General features: G+C 46.2%; 1 protein-coding gene across 4 annotated transcripts in view; it reads right to left on the bottom strand.

Moving 5' to 3' along the window:
• Positions 1-4,865, bottom strand: part of PRIMA1 (proline rich membrane anchor 1) — a 60,978-nt gene extending 56,113 nt beyond the window's left edge. The window contains exons 1-2 of one of the 4 annotated variants that reach the window (XM_080993150.1): positions 4,536-4,865; positions 3,522-3,665 (exon numbers count right to left, since the gene is read on the bottom strand). In XM_080993150.1, the coding sequence (XP_080849276.1) occupies positions 3,522-3,614 (93 nt within the window). In that variant the 5' untranslated portion in view covers positions 3,615-3,665; positions 4,536-4,865. Of the gene's footprint in view, positions 1-3,521; positions 3,666-3,859; positions 3,912-4,049; positions 4,122-4,535 lie in introns of those variants that run through there. The other 3 variants (XM_080993153.1, XM_080993151.1, XM_080993152.1) reach the window with 3 other exon arrangements.
• Between the last annotated feature and the right edge of the window lie 16,050 nt (positions 4,866-20,915).

The raw sequence follows: 20,915 nt of genomic DNA, 5'->3' as shown, positions 1-20,915 counted from the left end.
CTGCTCTGAATTAGCAAGCTGAATTCTACGGGCACCAAATTCAATGGCGTTGATCGCTTAAAAGCACTGGGGAAGATGAAGCCCTTTAGCACACAAACAAAAATGGACTGTTCTCAGTAGGGCAGCTATGGTTGCTTTAGTTCAAATTCTATTTAGGAGACCCGACATGGAAGACAACAGCAAAGGTTGTAAATTTTGGGGGAGCGGGGCAGGGGAGGTGAATAATAAATACTTTTCTATGTGGAAATGTGAAGTGCATGAAGGGATTATGAAAAACACACATACAGGCACCAAATGCTCATAAACACAAAACACTCATAAACACACATCCTATACCACTGTTGATGTAGGAATTCATGTGTCCAATTATGCTTTCTCCCAAACATGGCAGGCCTGCTTTTTTTATGTCTCTGAGGCCTAAAATGTTGGCACTGTGCTAGGAACAGATGTATACTTGAGTAAAAAAATAAATACAATGTTTGGGAAGAGCACCATTACTATTACTAATAATTACCAATCCTTCACCTCAAGGTTTCAGTTGAAACACAATCTTGAAAACCGTTTTAAACAACTTAAAACTACAAAGATAAGGAGGATCCTTAAATATACATCTCAAGCGTACAGGCCATGATAGAGACATGCATCTTCAGCATTCACCAAAAGTGTGCAATTCAACTATTTGTTGCTGTTGTTTTGGTTGCAGATATGAGACTCTCATAACAAGCTGCCTTCTACAGTGGTACCTCGGGTTACATACGCTTCAGGTTACAGGTGCTTCAGGTTACAGACTCCGCTAACCCAGAAATAGTACCTCAGGTTAAGAACTTTGCTTCAGGATGAGAACAGAAATTGGGCATTCGGGCCAGAAATTGGGCATTCTGCCAGCAAAGCTCCACGTCTGAGCTATGGCTCTTCTCCCTTCACCACATCCAAAGTATTGGAAGGACAAAAACTTTTACAAGGTGCAGACAGCCTTCAGCTGACACCCCACCCCTAAATCACACAAGCTCCTTTATCGAAGTTAAACACCAAATTCATTTTCAGTGAAGCGCAGTGAGCAAGCAGAGTCAGATTCTGACTTTTGATGCAGTGGTTTGAATCTCTAAACTGCACCCTCTGTTTGATCAAAATAATCTTCTTAGACCCATCTGAACTGCACAAAGCAGTTCATGGATCACCTAATCTGATAGTTTGTAACACTTAAGATTTTCCAGATTTAAACCACTCTCAAGAAAACATTCCCACTGCAACTCCATCACTTTCCTGGCAGTCTTTCTTCACAACACAAGTATTAGGAAACATTTCTGGACAGCCACCCAAGATCTGATTTGTGTTACCTTGTTTGAAAATAACATTGCACTGCTCTGCAAATAGCTGAAGTCTAACAACAGCCTCGTATTGTGTGATCCTATGAATGTTTACTTCAAATGAAGTCCCATTCAATTCAGCTGGGCCAGGCAGGTGTGCACAGGGCTGCAGTGTAACAAAAATTGGAAGGTACAAGGAAATTCCCTCCCCCAGCCTCACAACCTAGTAGGCAGCAAGTCTAAGCATACTTAGTTGAAAGTATCACTGAAATTCATGGCACTTACTCGGAAGTAAACATGCCCCAGCTGCCAATCCTTTCTTCCCTAAACTGAAAGCATCCAGCGCCCTCAGCCTAAACGATATTTCCAAAACACTTTTTACATCTTCCAGGTGTTTAAAGAAGTGTTTTATGAGGCAGTTGTAACCCTACTGAAGATATATTTAAAATCGCGTTAAGTTTAGGAGCCTGAAGAGTTGCTATGCTGGACTGCAGTAGAAAAAGCAAAATGAAAACACGTAGAATCTCAGGCCCAAATTGTCTGTGACCGCAGCAGGCAGGTATATTGAAACTCAGGTCTTTTCAACCCAAGTGTAAAGCGGCAGGTGAGAGTGCAATTTAAAGGAGGAAGGGGTAAGAGACCAGAACCGTCCTCCAGCCTAAGTTTCCTCTTGCAGACTATTCCCCAATCCCATCCTCTGGGCAGTTTCACTTCCAACATCAGAGCCTGATAATCTTAGTAAGATTGTGGGACCAAGCCAGGGGGGAATTAGGGATGGGCAGGAAAAGATTCAGCACCCTACCTTCAAGATAATCCCTTTGGCCCTTTCAGTCTGACCATCGATCTCTCTCCCCCTATTCCATTTTGCAAGTGAATAAAAACGGGTCTGCTGCTTGAGCCTCAGAGGCTGGCTTGCTTATTTACGCCGTAGAAATTGAGACCCAACCATCTACTTTACCGGACAAATGAGGTACACATGCAACCAGAGAGAGATACTTCTACATATGGATTTAAGACACATTGGAAAATAAATGGAATGAACAAGAGGAGCCAGCAACAAAATGCTGCAGTATGGAATCCTCCCCTAGTCCAAATTCCAGACCCTCCCATCCATGCCATGCTTCCCCTCAGTTTTCTATTCCTTCCCCCTTTTCCCAACAGTCAGTTGGGATTTCATGTCTTCACTGGGCTTTGGGTGGGGTGGGGGGCGGGATACCGCCCTTAGTTCTTTTCCTGAAGTTTTTCTTTATTTTTTTTAACTGCTGCAAATGTTGACCTTCTCTCAAGCCGGCTGATAACAGGTGGCGCATGGGTGGTGCCATTTGGCTACCTGAGGAGCAGCGCTCACTTCCCGTACATCAGAACTAGCATGCATGAAAACGGGAATCAAAGATTGTGGTCATTCATAACCTCGAATCACATCCACTAATCAACAAGCACCTCGGGTCCTTTATTTCCTGTGTTCAGAGAAACACCAAACACCCTGAACAGTAGCATTGAACATACAGAGAAATGCTCTCTCCCTCTCTTTTTCACCACTGTCACACACAGGACTTCCAAAGAGGTAGCTATATTAGCCTGTAGCAGCAAAAAAACCAGCAACAGAGCTTACGGCACCTTAAAGATCTAATGGGTTTATTATGGGATAAGCTTTCATTAAAGTAGCCCACTTCATCAAATGCATGACTTGCTATCCTGAACAGGTACAGAATCCTGCACATATGTCTGCATGTTTGTATCCTGTACATGGGTACAGAGGAGTGAACAGCAGGTTCAAGGGTCAACGAAATGCAAAAAAGTATACCCTGTATCAATTCTTTGCAAAGCTTAAGAATTGCTCAGGTTGTGTTCACAACACAAATCATTCTGTTATTGCGAAAATCATGTAGTAGCTGCTTCTGACACACGACAGCTCTTTGCTGCTGCTGCTGCCTCCCTGCCTTAGTCCTGTGTACGGCAAACAGCTCAGATCTAACTACAATCGTACCAGCTTTACTTTGGGACACCTGGGCCAGGTATTCACATCTCAAAGAGAAGTGCAGTACTTTGCTACAGCAGTAACCCTAGCAATAAAGCACTTCCTTTTTGTACTTCACCCCTCCGCCGCCCACAAACGTCAAGTGCAATAAGGACAGTTCAGAAGTACTTTGCTGCAGAAGTTTGTGCTCTTTGAAGAGCACAGGTGTGGGCTACCTGAGCAAGAAAGGTCATTACCTGAATGAAGCCCCAGATGGGATGGAGGGTCCAGTGCAGTAGCAGGGAAGACCAGCAGCACTGAAGGAGCAGCAAAACTTCTCTGATGAGCATCACTCCTGTGGGGAAGCGGGGATATCTCCTCCTCGCAGCAACCTGTGTTACCTTGCAGAGAAGAAGAAGAAGAGAGAGAGAGTTTGGGCAGCTGTGGTGCCTCATCACATCCCATTCCCAGTGCAAACAGCTGACTCCTGTTTGCTCCCCAGCAATGGCAAAACTCAGATTGGATTTGGTTAGGAGAGCCTCTCTCTCCAAACTGTCAACTTTCAGATTTGAAAACAAGGGATCAGCAGCCTCACCTGTCCCAGGGACAGTCTACGGGATATCTAACAATCCGGGATAGCAGCAGGAAGCAGCGGGAAACGGCGGCGCTGGAATAAGGGAATTTCCCGCAAAAAAAGGGAAGGTTGACAGATATGTCTCTCTCTCTCTCCCTCCCCAGAAAATCCCCGGAGAGAAATAAAAAAGGAGGACAGGAAGAGCACCCACAAGCAGAAATCAATCAGAGCACCCCTTATTCCACTTCACAGGGTGGTTGTAATGAGAAAGCGGGGAGGGGGGCAGCTTTTGCACGCAGCTTCTGAGCTGGGATGTGGGCTAAACCTAAAACAGCTGGGAGTGGGCTCTTATTTCTGTGGGGAAGTCTAACACCACCAGCAGCCTTGCTGCAAAACGAAACTTCCTATTAGCCGTGAGCAATCCCCCACCGCCATGATTCAAGCACACTCACCAAACACTAATAGGATCCCAGAGTTTCCCCACCCCGGTATAGGGGGCGAGGGACCCCCCCCCCCGCCTGAAAGCAGGGGAGTGCGAGGCAGCTGATGCTGCAGCCTCTGCGCGACGGCGGCCGCGCGCTATTCGGAGCAGACGGAACCCAGTTTACTGCCGCCGCTGCAGCAAGCAGCGCCCGCTCCAATTTGGGTCGCTTTCACCAAAGACCCAGAAACAACAAGGATCTCGCCTTTCTCTTACCCTTGGGGACGGCAGGGGCCACGTCTGCAGAGAAAGAGGCCGTCGCTGGCGCTCCCTTTTACATGCTGGAGTTGCGCTGACGCGGGCAGGGCTCGGGGTGCTTTTGCCCAGGAAAAAAAAGTTTGCGAGGAAAGCGGCTTGCTCCAACGCGGCCGAGGCGCCTGAAGTTCCCTCTTAGCGCCCAGGGAGCCCGCTCGCCGGAGGAACCGGTGCGGGGAAACTCCTTTCCGGAGGAGGGATGAGGGATCCCCTGCGACCCAAAGCGTGGCAGCGCGAAGCGGAGCCTCCCATGTATCCCGGGATCGAAAGAGCAGCGGCGGCGCGGGGGGGGGGGGGGCAGAGGCACGGAGGGCGGGGCGGGGCGGAGAGGGGGTGATCGGGGAAGGAGGGGACGATCGAAGCGGGATCACAAGGAGGATAGAAGCGGAGCGAGGCTTGTTGTGGTAAAGGAGCACAAAATGGATCGGCTGCTTCCTTCTGCAGAGCGGGCCCTTTGCTCCCAAATTGGGGGTGGGGGGGTGGTCGTTGCCTTCCAAGTCCCGGCTCCTCTTTCCTCAAAGAGGACCAGAAGGACCACCACGCCAAAAAAAAAAAGTCCCAGGGAGGGTTGCTAATTGAGGGCGGGGGAGTCAACTCCTCCCTTCCCCCGCCCCTCCCGCTTGAAGCTGCGAATCTCTCCCCCTCGCCGCCCCAAAAGCGGGTCGAAGTGCTCCCGAGGCACGCGAAGCTTCCCTCCTTTGCCGCTGCAAGTAGTCCAGATTCTTTGGCTCCCTGTCTCTCGGGGTTGGTTTGTTTTTTTGCCCAGCGCGCCGCCGGAGTAGCGGATCCTCAGCTGTCCATCAACCCTGCAGAGCCTGGAAGCGGCGGAGGAGGGAGGAGGGGAGGAGAATGAACGGGGAGGGGGGGGATAAGGACTCCCGGGATGGGGAGGGGAGGGGAGGGCACGGCGGGATAGCAGCAGCAGCGGCGGCGGCATGCGAAAGGAGGGAGGGGGCGCCGGAGTGTGGGAAGAGCCTGGGCGCAGCGAAGCCGGCTAGAGGCTCCCCGGCTCGCCTTCGAATTGAATCCTGCCTGGTGCCGCCGCTTCTGCAGTGATTTTTCATGCCCACCTAGCGAGGGTTCTTGGCACTTGCCTCGAGGTTGTGGTTAGGTGTGTTGTTGTTGTTGTTTCTCCCCGGCTCTTTTTCTTTTTCTCCTCCTCCTCTCTCCGCCTCCCCCTGCCCCGCGAAGCAGCTCGGATGGGAAGCGAAAGCCTTTTCCCAGTCCGGGTCCGACGCTGCCAGTTCGCGCTGGCTGGAGTGGCGGGGCCTAAGGGGCTGCTCGGGACCGCGCTCTGCAAGCGGCCAGCTAGCTGCGCTTCGCAAGCAGCACAGCTGCCTTTGTACCACCAACGCCGGACACGCCATCGATTGGGCGAGCCTAGTGTTGTCGGTTCTGACCGGCAGCAGCAATCAATCCGGGCTCTTTCTAACCAGATGGAGGGGCCAGGGCCGTGGCTCGCTCATCTGCTTTGCGTGCCAGGGGGCCCAAGTTCATTCCCCTGGCATCTCCAGGTAGGTCTGGCAAGAGGTCCCTGTCTGAAATCTGGGAGAGGTGCTGCCAGTCCGTGAAGGCAATATTGAGCTAGATGGCCTGATGGCCTGACTGAATGTGGGAGTGGGTTCCTGTGGTGCTCCTGTCCTGTTTGGGGTTTCCCATGGGCATGGGAACAAGGGAAGCTGCCTTATATGGAGTCAGACCATTGATCTAAATAGCTCCGTGTTGTAGAGGATGCCTGGTAGCTCTTCTCCGGGATTGTACACAGCGGTCTTTTTCAGCGCCACCTGGTGATGGTGCCAAGGATTGCACCCGAGACCACAGCTTTGGCTGTTCAGTTGACTGTGGAATCGGGTTGGCCATTGTGAGGAGGATGCAGCAATAGGGGATGCACCTCTGAGGGGATCCAGAAGAGCTCTTCAGAGGATGCTTTTAGATACAGTGGTACCTCAGGTTAAGAACTTAATTCATTCCAGAGGTCCGTTCTTAACCTGAAACTGTTCTTAACCTGAGGTACCACATTAGCTAATGAGGCCTGCCGCGCTGCCGCACGATTTCTGTTCTTATCCTGAAGCAAAGTTCTTAACCCGAGGTACTATTTCTGGGCTAGCGGAGTCTGTAACCTGAACCGCCTGTAACCCAAGTACTATACATATATGTCAGGGAATCAAACCTGGGATGTTCTGTTCCCCAAACAAGTGTTCTACCACTTTGCTACAGCCCTTACCCAGGTTAAAATGATGGATGGGGAGTAAGAATAAGCCAGCTCTCATTCCCATCCATCATTTTATCTGCCACTAGTCCAAAATCCATCCAATCCAGAATTCTGTTTCCAACAGTGACTAGCCAGTAACCTCTGGATACTCATGAGCTTCTAGTACACAGAGGTATACTGTCCTTGTCCATGGAAGTTCCATTTAACTATTATAGTTGTAAGATTTATCCTCCGTGGAATTGTCTAATCCATTTCCACTCCACCTGCTGTGATTGGCATGACTTTGAGAAGTGTGCGTGTGTGTTTTAAAAAAAGTGATGGGTTGATCTGGATCTACTGATAGGTCTCTGAGTGACTTCCTGGCAAGGATTTCTCACTTCACTTAACACGAGCAACAACAAAATGCCCCAACGGCACCTTAAATTATTTTACTGGAGTGAAGAAAGCTTACGGTAACTAGGAGTAGCTTTTTGGGTGGAAGGGCTGTGAACTGTGTTGGTGTTCCAAATAACCCCCTGATCGCAGAAATCTTTAGTTCTTAGTCTGTAGGGGGTATCCAAAAAAGTAGTTCCATTGGCTTAAGGATCTCCATCTGTGCCTCTTCCCTCTCCACGCACCCCTGTGCCCTCCCCAGATCTGCTCCAGAGGGTTGGGAGGGGGTAAACCCAGGACAAAAATGGCAGGAAGCACTCAGGGAGGGGAGACGCAGGGGCAATTCTGTTGTGTGACCCAAAAGTCTTTGTGCTAATGGAACTGCCTCCTCATGCCTTTGGCACTAGGCTCTAGTTTGTGGTTCTCAGGGTACTAGTAAACAAAAAAAGGTAGATCCCTCAAGCCTGATGTCTCTTCATCCACATGTTAAAAGACATTTGGGGGGGGCGGGGTTCAGGTGTGTGTGTGCAGGGCCAGAGAAAGGTTTTGGTAGGACAGGACAGGACAACGATTCTCAGAGTGGTTTAACAGTCAGTCTCTCTCACCAGGAATCTGTGGGAATTGTAGCTATGTGAGGGGAATGGGGTCACCATAGCCTCCTTAACAAACCGCAGCTCCCAGGATTCATTGGGGGAGGCCATGTCTCTTTAAAGTGATATAACACTGCTTTAAATGTTCAGTGCAGATGGGGCCTATGTTAGCGGAGCTTGACATTTCACTGATTCCAATGGGAACTAAAACAAGACATGAGCAACATGCCCCATTGATTTCAATGGGACCCACGTTTGACGTACTTAGCTTGGATTAAACCCAATATAAAAATAAGGGCCCCATATGCGTTACATTATGCTTATATATTCATTTCATTTATATCCCATCTTTTTCTTCCAAGGAGCTCAATGTGGCATACATGGTTTTCTCCGTCCTCATTTAATCTCCACAATAACCCTGTGTGGTTGGTTAGGCTGAGAGGCAGTGAGCTCCGAGTGGGAATTTGAACTTCTGTCTCCCAGGTCCTAGTCCGAAACTCTAACCACTACTCCACACTGGTGTAGCATGAGCACTAGATTGATGCTAGATTGATACTTTGGACATGCTTGCCAAGGAAGATGGCGTTTATTGGTGTTCACCCTTCCTTCAGCCTTCTCCTTTCCCCACCCTCCTTCCTGCCTCCCAATACCCCTTTATCTGAGTTCTGAAAAAGACACTTTGTGACATTCATTTGTTTAATCATGAAAACACTGGGAGCATTTAACTGATCTTTGCAGGGAAGCGAATCGCAGCCTTTTGTTACTAAAGTGCTGCCACAGCCTTGCCTCATTATGAACACAGAAGCCGAGCAAATGTAGAAAAAGGGAAACAAGCTGAGTTTTTAGCTGGCCTGTTAATGAGCAAATTGCAGGGAAGCCTTCCTTGTGTGAATGGAGGCTGTGGCTGCAAGTTAAATTTATCTCACGTTACAGATTGCTAGCAAACAGCTTGCAGTTGCAGTTTTCATGTCACTCTCTCTGCTCACATTAAACATGTCATGTTTTGGCAGATCCTGTTTATGCCTCCTCGAAAATAAGTCCAAATGAGTTCAGTGGGACTTGTTCCACCTGATGGGCATAGGATTCAAACTTCAGCCATATAGTCTCAATCAGATCCAGTTTTGGATTGAGGATATATATATATATATATATATATATATATATATATATGGTTGGGGTTACTGTTGCTATGAAAGTGTAAATACCTTGGTGCTGCGCACCCAGGAGCTTAAGGTGTTTAGGAATGAGATCAAAGACTTGGGGCCTAATGCACCATATTGAAAGTGGAATTTGGGATTATCAAATTTAATTTGTCTGGCACAGACACTGCTGAGTTAGGGAACCAACTGCTTCATAAATCCAATGCCAGAGAAATATGACAGGTAAAGGCTTTGAAAAATGGACTTGGCTTTCCATTTCATCCTGGTTTCACGGACACAAAACAGAGAAGATGTAAAGAATAATTCCTTTCAGTTGGCTAACATCTGCCTATCTATCTGAGCCAATGAATCTTCCAAGGACACCCTGATGCTGTTGCATAGTTGAAGCTAAATACTGGGAGATGTCTTGAGAGCCTCGGATTTAATAGTACTTACTCCAGTGTAAGTGAGTACGGTAAGCCTGCAATTTACGCACATTTAACTTGTGTGCATTCAGCTTGGCAATCAATCAATCAATCATGATTGATTTGTAAAGCAGGTCCATGATTTTTATTTTTATTTTTGCAATCCCACCCACAATTGAACCCAATGTGTTTTGACTATACCCGATTTTGGCTTGAGGCGCAATCCCTGGAATGTAACCCCCCACATAAATTGTGGGCTTAGTGTATAAGATTGCAGCCAAAATGATTGCAGAGCAATCCAACTCCAGACCTGACAAGTGTCCCTATTTTCCAGGGACAGTCCTGGATTTATAGAAGCCGTCTTGGTTTCTGATTTGATCCCAGAATGTCCTGCTTTCCCTTAGGACGTCCCTATTTATATCAGAGAAATGTCGGAGGGTATGGTAGGACGTCCCTATTTTCATCGAAGAAATGTTAGGGAATATAGGGTTACGCAACCCCCGAGCCAAGGAGATAAGTAACTATACAACCTTTAGCAGACATCTGAAGGGAGCCCTGTATAGGGAAGTTTTTAACGTTTTGTTCTGTTTTTATATATGTTGGAAGTCGCCCAGAGTGGCTGGATAGGTATAAATAATAAAATTGTTGTGGTTGAATAGGATGCCCCTGTTTCCATCAGAGAAATGTTGGAGGGTATGCAACTCCCCCTTACACTGGGCTGGAAAGGGAAGGATTGGAATGAGTGGAGGTGCCCTCTCAGCCAGCCTCCTCCAGCACAGTGTGCTGCAATCTTTAGCGCAGACCTGTTTGTAGAAATGTAAAAACTATAAAGCCATCTGGATGTGTGAAGTGTCATAAAAATGATAGTGAGCAGCCTTCTGCTGGTGCAGCCTTTGGCTGCAGCTGTAGACTTTTAAGATATATAAATCCGCGCACAAAAGGCTTTATTGGTGATATTTGATAACACAATACGAAACATAGCTTTTCCAAATATCTTCTTATGTTAACAGCAGCTAGGATGGTAACGGCAAATTGCTGGAAGACCTCTCGTTCTAATTTGTTTGGGCTTTGGTTCCATGAAGTCTGACAGATTGCAGTCATGGAAAACTTCCCTTATGAGATGAAAGCACAAAGGGAAGGCCCAGAAGCAAATGAATTCCATATTGTGTTGGATAAAGCTACTGAATATGTGTCCCAGTAATAAATAAATAAATTGTACAGCCTTTCATTAACTCATGGGATATTGTGGACAACTGTTTTGGGATGCACAGAAATGTTGAATAATGATGAGATGACCATGCTCACTGTAATAGGATCTGCTGTTTTCATGGAATCATAAAACTCCAGAGTTGGAAGGGACTCTGAGGGTCATCTAGTCCAGCCCCCTGCAGTGCAGAAGTCACAGCTAAAAAATGCTTGACAGATGGCCGCCCAACCTCTCTTTAAGTGCCTCCAATGAAGGAGAGTCCACCACCTTCTGAGGGAGTCTGTTGCACTGCTAAACAGTATACCCGAAGGAGCGTCTCCACCCCCATCGTTGTGCCGAGGGCCTTCTGGCAGTTCCCTCATTGCGAGAAGTGAGGTTATAGGGAACCAGGCAGAGGGCCTTCTCGGTAGTGGTGCCCGCCCTGTGGAACGCCCTCACATCAGATGTCAAAGAGAAAAACAACTATCTGAGTTTTAGAAGACATCTGAAGGCAGCCCTGTTTAGGGAAGCTTTTCATGTTTAATAGACTATTGTATTTTAATATTCTGTTGAAAGCCACCCAGAGTGGCTGGGGGAACCCAGCCAGATGGGCGGGGTATAAATAATAAATTATTATTCTTATTCCCAATGTTCAGCCAGAATCTCCTTTCTTGTTATTTGAATCCATGACCCTTATCACTCATTTTCTCAACATTATTATTGTTGATGTTTTGTATTTTTGCTGTATGTTATATATAGCAAATTAGTAAAAACACATGGAAAGAGTTAGATATATAAATCTTGTATGGAATAAAATGCCTTTTTTTCTTTTGTGTGTTGGAGTTGTGGGTTTGTTTTTATCACACTTGAATTTTATTGTTTGTTTGTTTGATTGATGTAAGCTGCTTGGTGGCATTGTGGTGAAAGGCGGGGTACAAAACCATTAAAGATAAATTAAATAATATAAAGAAATAAGAGAACACAAGTATTTTCACAGAACCACGTTACGTCGTGGAGGTACAGAAGGAGGCTGTGCAGCCAAAATATAGAAATGGACTTTGAGCAAGCAAATGGTCAGCCTGAGTTTTGAACAAAGAGCTGCAGACACGATGACCCTGGTTAGAATTATTGATTGCAATACATAATGATGCTGTGACAGGCAGGGGGGCCTCTTTCAGCCCACCCCTCTCCGTCCCCCCAAGTTTGCCCCACAACATGTAGCACTTAATAGATTGTGGTTGATTCACTTATAGTCATACTGAGCCAGAGATGCAAGAGAAGCTTAGATTTCCTGAAGGTATTTTTGCACTTGGTTGCGGCACAGAAATAGTAAATTGTGCTCTCTGTGTACATTCTTCTTAGTTCCTGACAGAATGAGAAATAAAGCTTTAGGCGCTGTTAAGTCAAAGACTACAGGACTGATTTTCTTCTTTCAACGTTTACAGTGACTTAATGTCAAAAGGGCTGTGGATCTTCTTGCCGCTAGCAATTGTCCAAGTCTTCTTCGGGGCTCTCTGTTCTATTTCTATGACTCAAAAGAAGCAACAGCAGGGAACTGAAAGGGTCATCGTTCTTCTCACATTCACACAAGAGGCAACACAGCAGCCAGGGATGTTGGCTTAAGGTACACAGGTGAATGAGTTCGGACAAACATGACCTGCTTTACAACTGCCAAGACATTGGTATCAGTTAAGTCAGTGTTCCTACAAACTGTTTCAGTAGATTTATAATTCAGGTTTTGAAACCAAGTGGTTGAAACAGAGTAAGGCCCCCTTTAGCCTGTGTTGTCAAATGACCAGACAAGGCCAGGTTCAAAACCCGAAAAAAGCTAGTATAGTGTCCAGTTCAAGGGAAGTCATAGTACCACTCTATTCTGCCTTGGTCAGACCACACCTGGAATACTATGTCCAGTTCTGGGTACCACAATTTAGGAAGGATGTTGGCAAGCTGGAACGTGTGCAGAGGAGGGCAACCAAGATGATCAAGGGTCTGGAAACCAAGCCTTGTGAGGGACAGTTGAAAGAGCTGGGTGTGTTAGTCTGGAAAAGAGGAGACTGAGAGGAGATAACCATCTTCAAACTTCTCAAGAGCTGTCAGATGGAAGAGGGAACAAGCTTGTTTTCTCCTGCTCTGGAGGGTAGGACTCAAACCTTTGGCTTCAATTTACAAGAAAGGAGTTTCTGACTCAAATTCAGGAAAAGCTTTCTGACAGTAAGAAAATGGACTCCCACGAGAGGTTGTAGGCTCTCTTTCCTTGGAGGATTTTAAGCAGAGGTTGGATGGCCACCTGTCCTGGATGCTTTAGCTGAGATTTCTGCATTGCAGGGAATTGGACCTTCCAACTCTACAGTTCTATGATTCTACTATTAGGCAGAGTGTGGCAGCCACCTCAGGCAGCAGATACTGGGAGGGCATGTTGGGGTGACAGGGCTGTGTGTGCCGTGCCTTTCTCAACTGCCTAATAATTAAAAATCTCTAAGCTGTAGGCAAAAATACAGCATAACAACCATAAAGTGGGATCATAAAAAACAGAGATGCAACATAAAAACCAGGGATAGAAGCAAGGAATCCATAATAACAAGGTCCAATCACTATGTGTCAGGGAAAACCTGAGCAGAAAGATCCGTCTTCACAAGATGACTAATGGATGGTGCTTTACATACGGCAAAGCAAAAGGCAGGCCACAGGGCACAGTGTGTGGAGATGTGGAGCTTTCTCCCTTTCCCCCCATCCCAAGGAAAATTGCCTTCCCTCGGCCAGGAAAGCGAGATGAGCGCCACAGCCCCATAGTTGTCCACGACTGGACCTAATGGTCAGGGGTCCCTTTACCTTTACCTTTAATCTAGTAGCCCCAGGAGGGAATCTTCCTTGGATGCCAAGCACAATCCCCATATCCATTTTCAAAGAAGGGAGGAGACTGCAAAGTATATTGTAATGTAATATAGGATTGCGTGGCGAGTTCCCGCTCCCCACCAAGGATAAATAAAGACACCAGACACCAGAATTTAAGGTTAAATGGGCGAATTAGGCCACAACTTTATTGAATTCAGGAATGAGAGGCATTGGCTTAGGCATTGGTCCTATCGACTATCTGGCTCCAGCCCAGAGGGCGAGCCCCGGCTGCACCGGCCCTAAATAGGGCAGGCCACGCCCCCCAACCACCCGATTGGCTGGCTGGGTGGACAACGCGGCCAGGATTCCCCTGCTCTCGCGGGGGCTGAAATCAGCCCCCGCTCACATGGGGTGGGCGTGAAGCCCGCAACCCCACCTCCTGGGCAGGCCGGAAGTGGCTCTGCCATACATCCAGAATTTCCCGGGCATAGCCAGGATTCGTCCATCGAAAATGGCGTTCAGGCAGAATTTTCAAAGCTCAACTACTTTACAAAAAAAAAGTTCATGTGCACTTTCAGAACACTGTTCCTTCCCCTCCCTCCTCCCCCATGCTTCATTGTTTAAACTGAATTTTATAAAGAAATTACAAATTTCAACATTAGTATGTAGTACAGAAAGGTAAATGTACCAACAGAACAAATGTATAACACCACCTTCCCAGCTAGATAAATAAGTCTCTCCCATGAGCGTTGTATTTTTTGTTTTTGTGTCTGGTTTTTTTGGGGACATACAGTGGTACCTCAGGTTACATACACTTCAGGTTACATATGCTTCAGGTTACAGACTCCGCTAACCAAGAAATATTACCTCGGTTAAGAACTTTGCTTCAGGATGAGAACAGAAATCATGCAGCAGCCGCGCAGCCGCAGCAGGAGGCCACATTAGCTAAAGTGGTACCTCAGGTTAAGAACAGTTTCAGGTTAAGAACGGACCTCTGGAACGAATTAAGTATGTAACCAGAGGTACCACTGTATGTCAAAGGCGATTAATTAGTAAGTGGTGATTGTGTTGTTTTTGTATTAATACCTTGCAGAACCCAGGGTGTCCATAAACATAAGATAAACTTTATTAACTATTTCACAAAATGAGGATCCTCTGTCAAAGGAAGCCATAGCTTCTCTATTGCTGAATAAGTCTCCTACTCAGAGGTCACTTCCAGTCTCATTGGATTCACTTAAAAACAACCCAAGGGATCCGGGTGGCACTGTGGTCTAAACCACAGAGCCTAGGGCTTGCCGATCGGAAGGTCAGCAGTTTGAATCCCCGCGATGGAGTGAGCGCCTGTTGTTCAGTCCCAGCTCCTGCCCACCTAGCACTTCAAAAGCATGTCAAGTGCAAGTAGATAAATAGGTACCGCTCCAGTAGGAAGGTAAACGGTGTTTCCGTCTGCTGCTCTAGTTCACCAGAAGCAGCTTAGTCAAGCTGGACACATGACCCGGAAGCTGTCTGTGGACAAACGCCAGCTCCCTTGGCCTATAGAGCAAGATGAGCACGCAACCCCAGAGTCATCCACGACTGGACCTAACGGTCAGGGGTACCTTTACCTTTACCTTAAACACAACCCACTTAAAGTGATAATGTCCTCACGATGATGATGATCAGTTCTCAACCCATATACCATATACCTTTCTAGAAAGGTCAGGGCAACTCTCTTGTGGCATCACAGCGAAACAACAGCAATTCTCTGTTTGTGGTCTGAATGCCACCAGATCCTCTACTGCACCTCAGTTTTGAGGGAGGAGGAGGTAGAGAGGCTAACTGCATTCATAGAATCATAAAACTGTAGAGTTGGAATGGGGTCCATGGGTCATCTAGTCTAACCCCTTGCAATGTAGGAATCTCAGCTAAAATCCTTGACAGATGACCATCCAAACCTCTGCTTAAAAACCTTCAATGAAGGAGAGTCCTCCACCTTCTGAGGTGATACTGAATAGCTCTCACCGTCAAAAAGTTCTTCCTAATGTTTAGTCGAAATCTCCTTTCTGGTAATGCAAATTTGATGGGCTGTGATTGTTGTCTTAATCTGTGTGATCGCATGGCATGAGTGCCTGGCAAAGGTATCCCGTGGCGCAGCTATAAACCATGCAAGTTTGTTCTTCCATTTTTGAAGATTTCTGTGTAGCTGTTTCTCGCTCATTTGTCCTCATCAACTACAATTTATACATGAAAGCAAAGGGAAAATATTTTGCAATCAATTATTAAAATGCACCCGAAGAAGATTCCACGTCTCAAATTGCTTGCGGAAATGAAAAACGAAAATGAAAAAAGCAACAGAATATTAGCCTTTCAGTACTGTATGTCCACCCATTACTTATTTCCATTGCATTTCCCTCTCAGAGCTTGCAATAGTTTAAGAACCAAATTGGAATGTAATATGCGTCGTTGCCCATATATTTGTGATAGCACAATAGCCACAACAATTTTGTGTGAAACCTCAAGCCAATTAAACTGCGAACTTCTTTAAACATTTACAAAGGATGAAGAGCTTAGAAATTAGGGTTGTGGTTTGGCATCTACTGCAAAGGAAGGATGTCAGTTCACCAAGAAGTGGTTAAATCTTTCCTAATCTTGGTCTTCTGCCAATGATATTTATTTATCTATTCTATTGTGAAATATTAAATATGTTTTTTTCGGGAAATGTAACTGTCCAGAAGCATTTGGATATAATTCAAAATGGATATAGTGTTTGGATGTTTTTAGATGAGCGTTTCCGTGCGCTGCTCTGGTTCACCAGAAGCGGTTTAGTCATGCCAGCCGCATAACCCGGAAGCTGTACACTGGCTCCCTCGGCCAATAAAGCGAGATGAGTGCCACAACCCCAGAGTCTTTCGCGACTGGACCTAAGGTCAGGGGGACCTTTACCCTTTACCTTTACCTAGATGAGTTACATGACACACACAAATGATGAACAGTGCTAACATTGTGATCTGCCGGTGATGGCCTCTTGGTTATGTTGCACCTTTGCAAGACTAGCTGGTGAAAACTAGTGTGAGGGCCTTCTCTGTAATGGCACCCTTACTTATTATGTGTTGTTGGTTTTTTTTAAAAAAAACCTAGACCTCTCAATATCATATAAACCTCTAAGCAGTTTACATGCTTCCCATAAGCATGAACTACCCAAACACATGCTTATGGCACAAGCAAAGCAAGGGAACCAAAAAGAACTAAAGAAAAAAGACATTAAAAAAAAAAAGAATTTGACATTCACTAACCCCCCCCCCAAAACTTGACTTAGGGGACATCCTACTAACATAGATTTAAAAATGCAAGGAAATCAGCTCCTGTGTAAATCTCTGTTTTACTGTATTGGCCCGAATAAAAGCCACACCCACAAATAAGCTGCACCCTTAAAATTTGGCAGCTTGGGGGAGGCTTGGGAGTGGTGGGCAGGCTGGGCACCATTGCCCCATGCTCCCGGGCTGCTTCCGGGGGGGGGGGAGCCGCACCGCTTTGCCGGCGGCGTAAGGTCGTGAATATAAGCCGTACTTTAATTTTTCACGATTGGAATTTGGGGAGGGGCGAAGTGTGGCTTACGGTATATGTGGGCCAATACGGTATTAATGACACAGATTTGATTTGGGGATGTATCTGTGAATGTGTGTGTTATGTAATTTGTGTTTTTGTTTATTTCAGTTAACTAAGATAAAAGGCAGGATGAAATGTAACCAATAAAATTTTATTTAACGGTTTAGTGCTGTTTTTATTTTAAATTACATAGAGGGGGTATCATATTTTTTTCAGTGTGTAGGGCCTCTAAATGCTTTAATCTGACCCTACCTACCTTCTCAGAGAAATGAACCTACCATCTTGAAGTGAAATGAATGTACTGGGCATTATCAGTTGTCCCCCCCATCCCTGTCACCATGCCATTGTATGAGGAGCAATATCATTCCAAAGGAGAGAGGACAGAAGGATACACCAAGCTTCTCAGATGCAGCCACTATAACTGGCAGGTATGGGGAAATCTCCAAAGCATCACAGTGTGGCAGAAAAAGCTGCACAGGGCCAGCCCTACCATTGGGCAGAATGAACTGCCTCAGGCAGCTGGTGCTGGGTGGGGTAGAGAGCAGCGTGGTGTTGAGGGGCAGAGCTTTATGTGCCACAATGGCTCTTAAGTGAGCCTGCTGCCCTCAGCTGTGGCAAAAGAAAGTGCCCTGAGGCCAGTGCTGAAGAAGAAGAACAACCACTAGTCTGGTTGGCTTTGGAATGTGGGACATGGAGGCACCATCTTGTCCTTTGCCTCAGGCAGCAAAATATCTTGGACTGGCCCTGCAAATTCCTATCCCTGAGTCTTGGTTAACTGAGCAAAAAGGATGCCAGGAAGCAATATTACCTGGGCAGAAAGGATGCCCCAGGTAGCAAAGTATGGGAAACACGGACTAAAAACATGGTAGGCCAAACACACAATGAAAGACTCTCTTTTCCGAGCATCATTTCAGAGGCAAAGCCAGAGTGGGAGCCAATTGATTCAACTGGTTAAAGATTGTTCTTTTTAATGCTATTTTAAATAGCAGAGAAAAGCTTGAATAATATATGAAATGGTTCAATAATTAATAACAGTCATCAGAAAGTCTCAGCTGGGATAACGGCCTTGGAGACAAGCTTTTGCATGACTGTTTTTAATACTTGTGTTTATTTGCATTTTGTAGCCTTTGAATCAAGCATAAAAGGAGATGTGAAAAAAATGCACTCTGTGCTTTGAAACGATTTCTCCTCCAAACATGGGAACCTGACATTACCCAGGAAAACCTGTTCATTTCAGGTAAGGGCAAAGAAGAGGCAGAGTGCCTATACAAAATAAACATGAGAAGATCCTGCAGGATCAGGCCAAGGGCCCAGCTAGTCCAGCTTCCTGTTCTCACAGTGGCCAACCAGATGACTATGGGGAGCCCACAAACAGGACGTGAGCACAACAACACTTACTGTCTCCACCTGCTATTCCCAGGAAACCCTCACAGTGCTACAATTCCCAGAGTTCCCCCTGGAAGAGCGATTGAGTGTTAAGCCACTCTGGAAATTGTAGCTCAGGAGTGGGGAGAGGATAAAGCTCTCCCAACAACTCTCAGCACCCTTAACAAACTACAGTTCCCATGATTCCTTGGGGGAAGCTGTGACTGGCATGGTACTGCTTTGAATGTATAGTGGGCTATCATGCACTCTCACTCCACACAGAGGCCAATAATTTCTCTTCCATAGTCTTCCACCAATCAGCCTACATTCTTCCAGTCTGGGGGTCATAAGCAAAGTATTAGGGGCTGGGTAGCACAGTTGGGGCATTATTGTTTTGCTGTATTGTTTTACTTATTTACTTGTTTTTACGCTGCATTAGAGGGACACAGGTGGTGCTGCAGGTTAAACCACAGAGCCTAGGTCTTGCTGATCAGAAGGTCGGCGGTTCGAATCCTCGCGATGGGGTGAGCTCCCGTTGCTCGATCCCTGCTCCTGCCAACCTAGCAGTTCGAAAGCACGTCAAAGTGCAAGTAGGTAAATAGGTGCCTCTCTGGCAGGAAGGTAAATGGAGTTTCCGTGCGCTGCTCTGGTTCGTCAGAAGCGGCTTAGTCATGCTGGCCACATGACCCGGAAGCTGTACGCCGGCTCCCTCGGCCAATAAAGCAAGATGAGTGCCGCAACCCCAGAGTCGTCCGCGACTGGACCTAATGGTCAGGGGTCCCTTTACCTTTACCCTGCATTTTATTCTGTGAACCGCCCTTAGATCTCATGATGAAGGGTGATATAACAACAACAACAACAACAACACCACCAACAACAATGCAAATAGGGCTTTTACTCCAAACCATCTCCACTGGTGTTCACTCCAATCCAAAGGTAAGTATTTTTCCTCTGTAGATGTGTGCTGTTCTCTCTCTCCAGTGGCCAACTCTCTACATGACAATGAGGAAGTCAGGAGTGTTCCAAGCAACTTGCCGCCATGCAATGTCATTTCCAGCATGACCATGTTAATGTCAAGTCATGATGGACTTGCTGCAGGGATTGACACTAGCCCTTGGACAAAGGATGATTAGACAAATCCTTTTGAAAGGGTTAGACCAGGGATGGGGAACTTGCAGCCCTCCAGATGCTCTTGGACTCCAACCTGTGGGATGTAACATCACAAAAGCAGTAAAATACAACATTTCCTGTTTGCTGCTCCAGCCATGAGGACTTCCTGTCACAGCTGATCTGGAGCATCCTCCCCCTGTGTGTGACCAGGTAGATGGGTGTGACCCTGGCACGCAGCCATCTTCCCTTTTTCCACCTTATTCCATCTTGCTGCCTTTTGCTGTCTGCTGGCTCTCAGCCAACAGCACATGGGTTACACAGAGGATGAACCCACACTTTTCTCTGTAACTCTAACTACAAGCTAAAGCCTGCCTTCAGGACCATACTGTGAACTGAATGTAAGTAAACCATATCATTGCTTTTAAAAGAAGGCTGTTGTGTTATTATTGTTTTTAAGAGGGAACTAAAGGGGATTTACGAGGAACAATCTAATCTGGACAAGCCAGACTGGCTTGCTTAATTCAAAGCCAATGGTCAAAGATGATTGCATCTGGATGGGAACAGGTTCCCTATCCCTAGATTAGACCAATCTGCCAAGAATAGAACTATCAATTGTTACTATAGCTGAAAATGTTCTGTGCATTGGGATTTGCGTTTCTCAGTTAGGTGCCGCAAAACTACTTCTGAAGCTAGGGGACCTTTCTAGAATAGTTTGGGATGTGACACAAGGTCCTGGTGTTGGAAGATAAATGATCCAAGTTCCTACTGGGCACGTCTAAAGCAGCTCATCAGATCCTGGCCAATGTGCAACATGGAAAATGGCGCTCATAGATGCTTCCCGTTGTGAGTGCCATGATCCCCAGATGGCTTCACACCAGTGAGTCCCACTTCCTGTGTTGAGCAGAAGCAAAGAAAGAAAGAAGCATGACTCATTTTCTCACTTCTTTCCCTGCATGTGTGAAGTGACTCACATCCTTGCGTTGATGCCAGTGGCATCATGTGGGGCATCCATTTGTCTAGAGGAGGATGGAAACAAAGTTCTGTAAGCAGCCCCTATTCTAGGCTTCAAGCAAAAGCTATGTGAAAATCAAGTCCAACAGACTATACCAGCCCCTGTGGCATAGCCAACTGCCCAGTGGAACTGTGTGTGTCTCATAACCATTCTTGTCTTAGTTTGTGATCCTAGCAGCCATTTTATTATACAACTAGTTCTGGAGGAGAGACACAGTACGGCAGAGTTTATTACCAACCAGTCTTAAGACTTTGGTTATACGATTTTGATTTCATACAGAATCAACTTCTCTTAGCTCTTGCAAATAGGTCCCAAAACTTTTCTGCATCCAAAAATGGCTGACTAAGATTATGTCATTGCTGGTTTGTAATGATAGGACATATGTCATTGGACTTAAAAGTTTTTGAGGCTTGATTCAGCATCCAAGATGAAGGCTTGGTAAATGTCCATGTAATATTGATATTTGGTTAAGAATTAGGAGCCGGATGTTGGCCTGGTTTATACCAACAATGG

This window comes from Podarcis pityusensis, assembly GCF_964106645.2.
Source record: "Podarcis pityusensis genome assembly, chromosome: 1".
In the NCBI taxonomy this organism is placed as follows: domain Eukaryota; kingdom Metazoa; phylum Chordata; class Lepidosauria; order Squamata; family Lacertidae; genus Podarcis; species Podarcis pityusensis.
The sequence above is the reverse complement of the archived record's forward strand: the minus strand, read 5'-3'. Positions and strand labels throughout refer to the sequence as shown.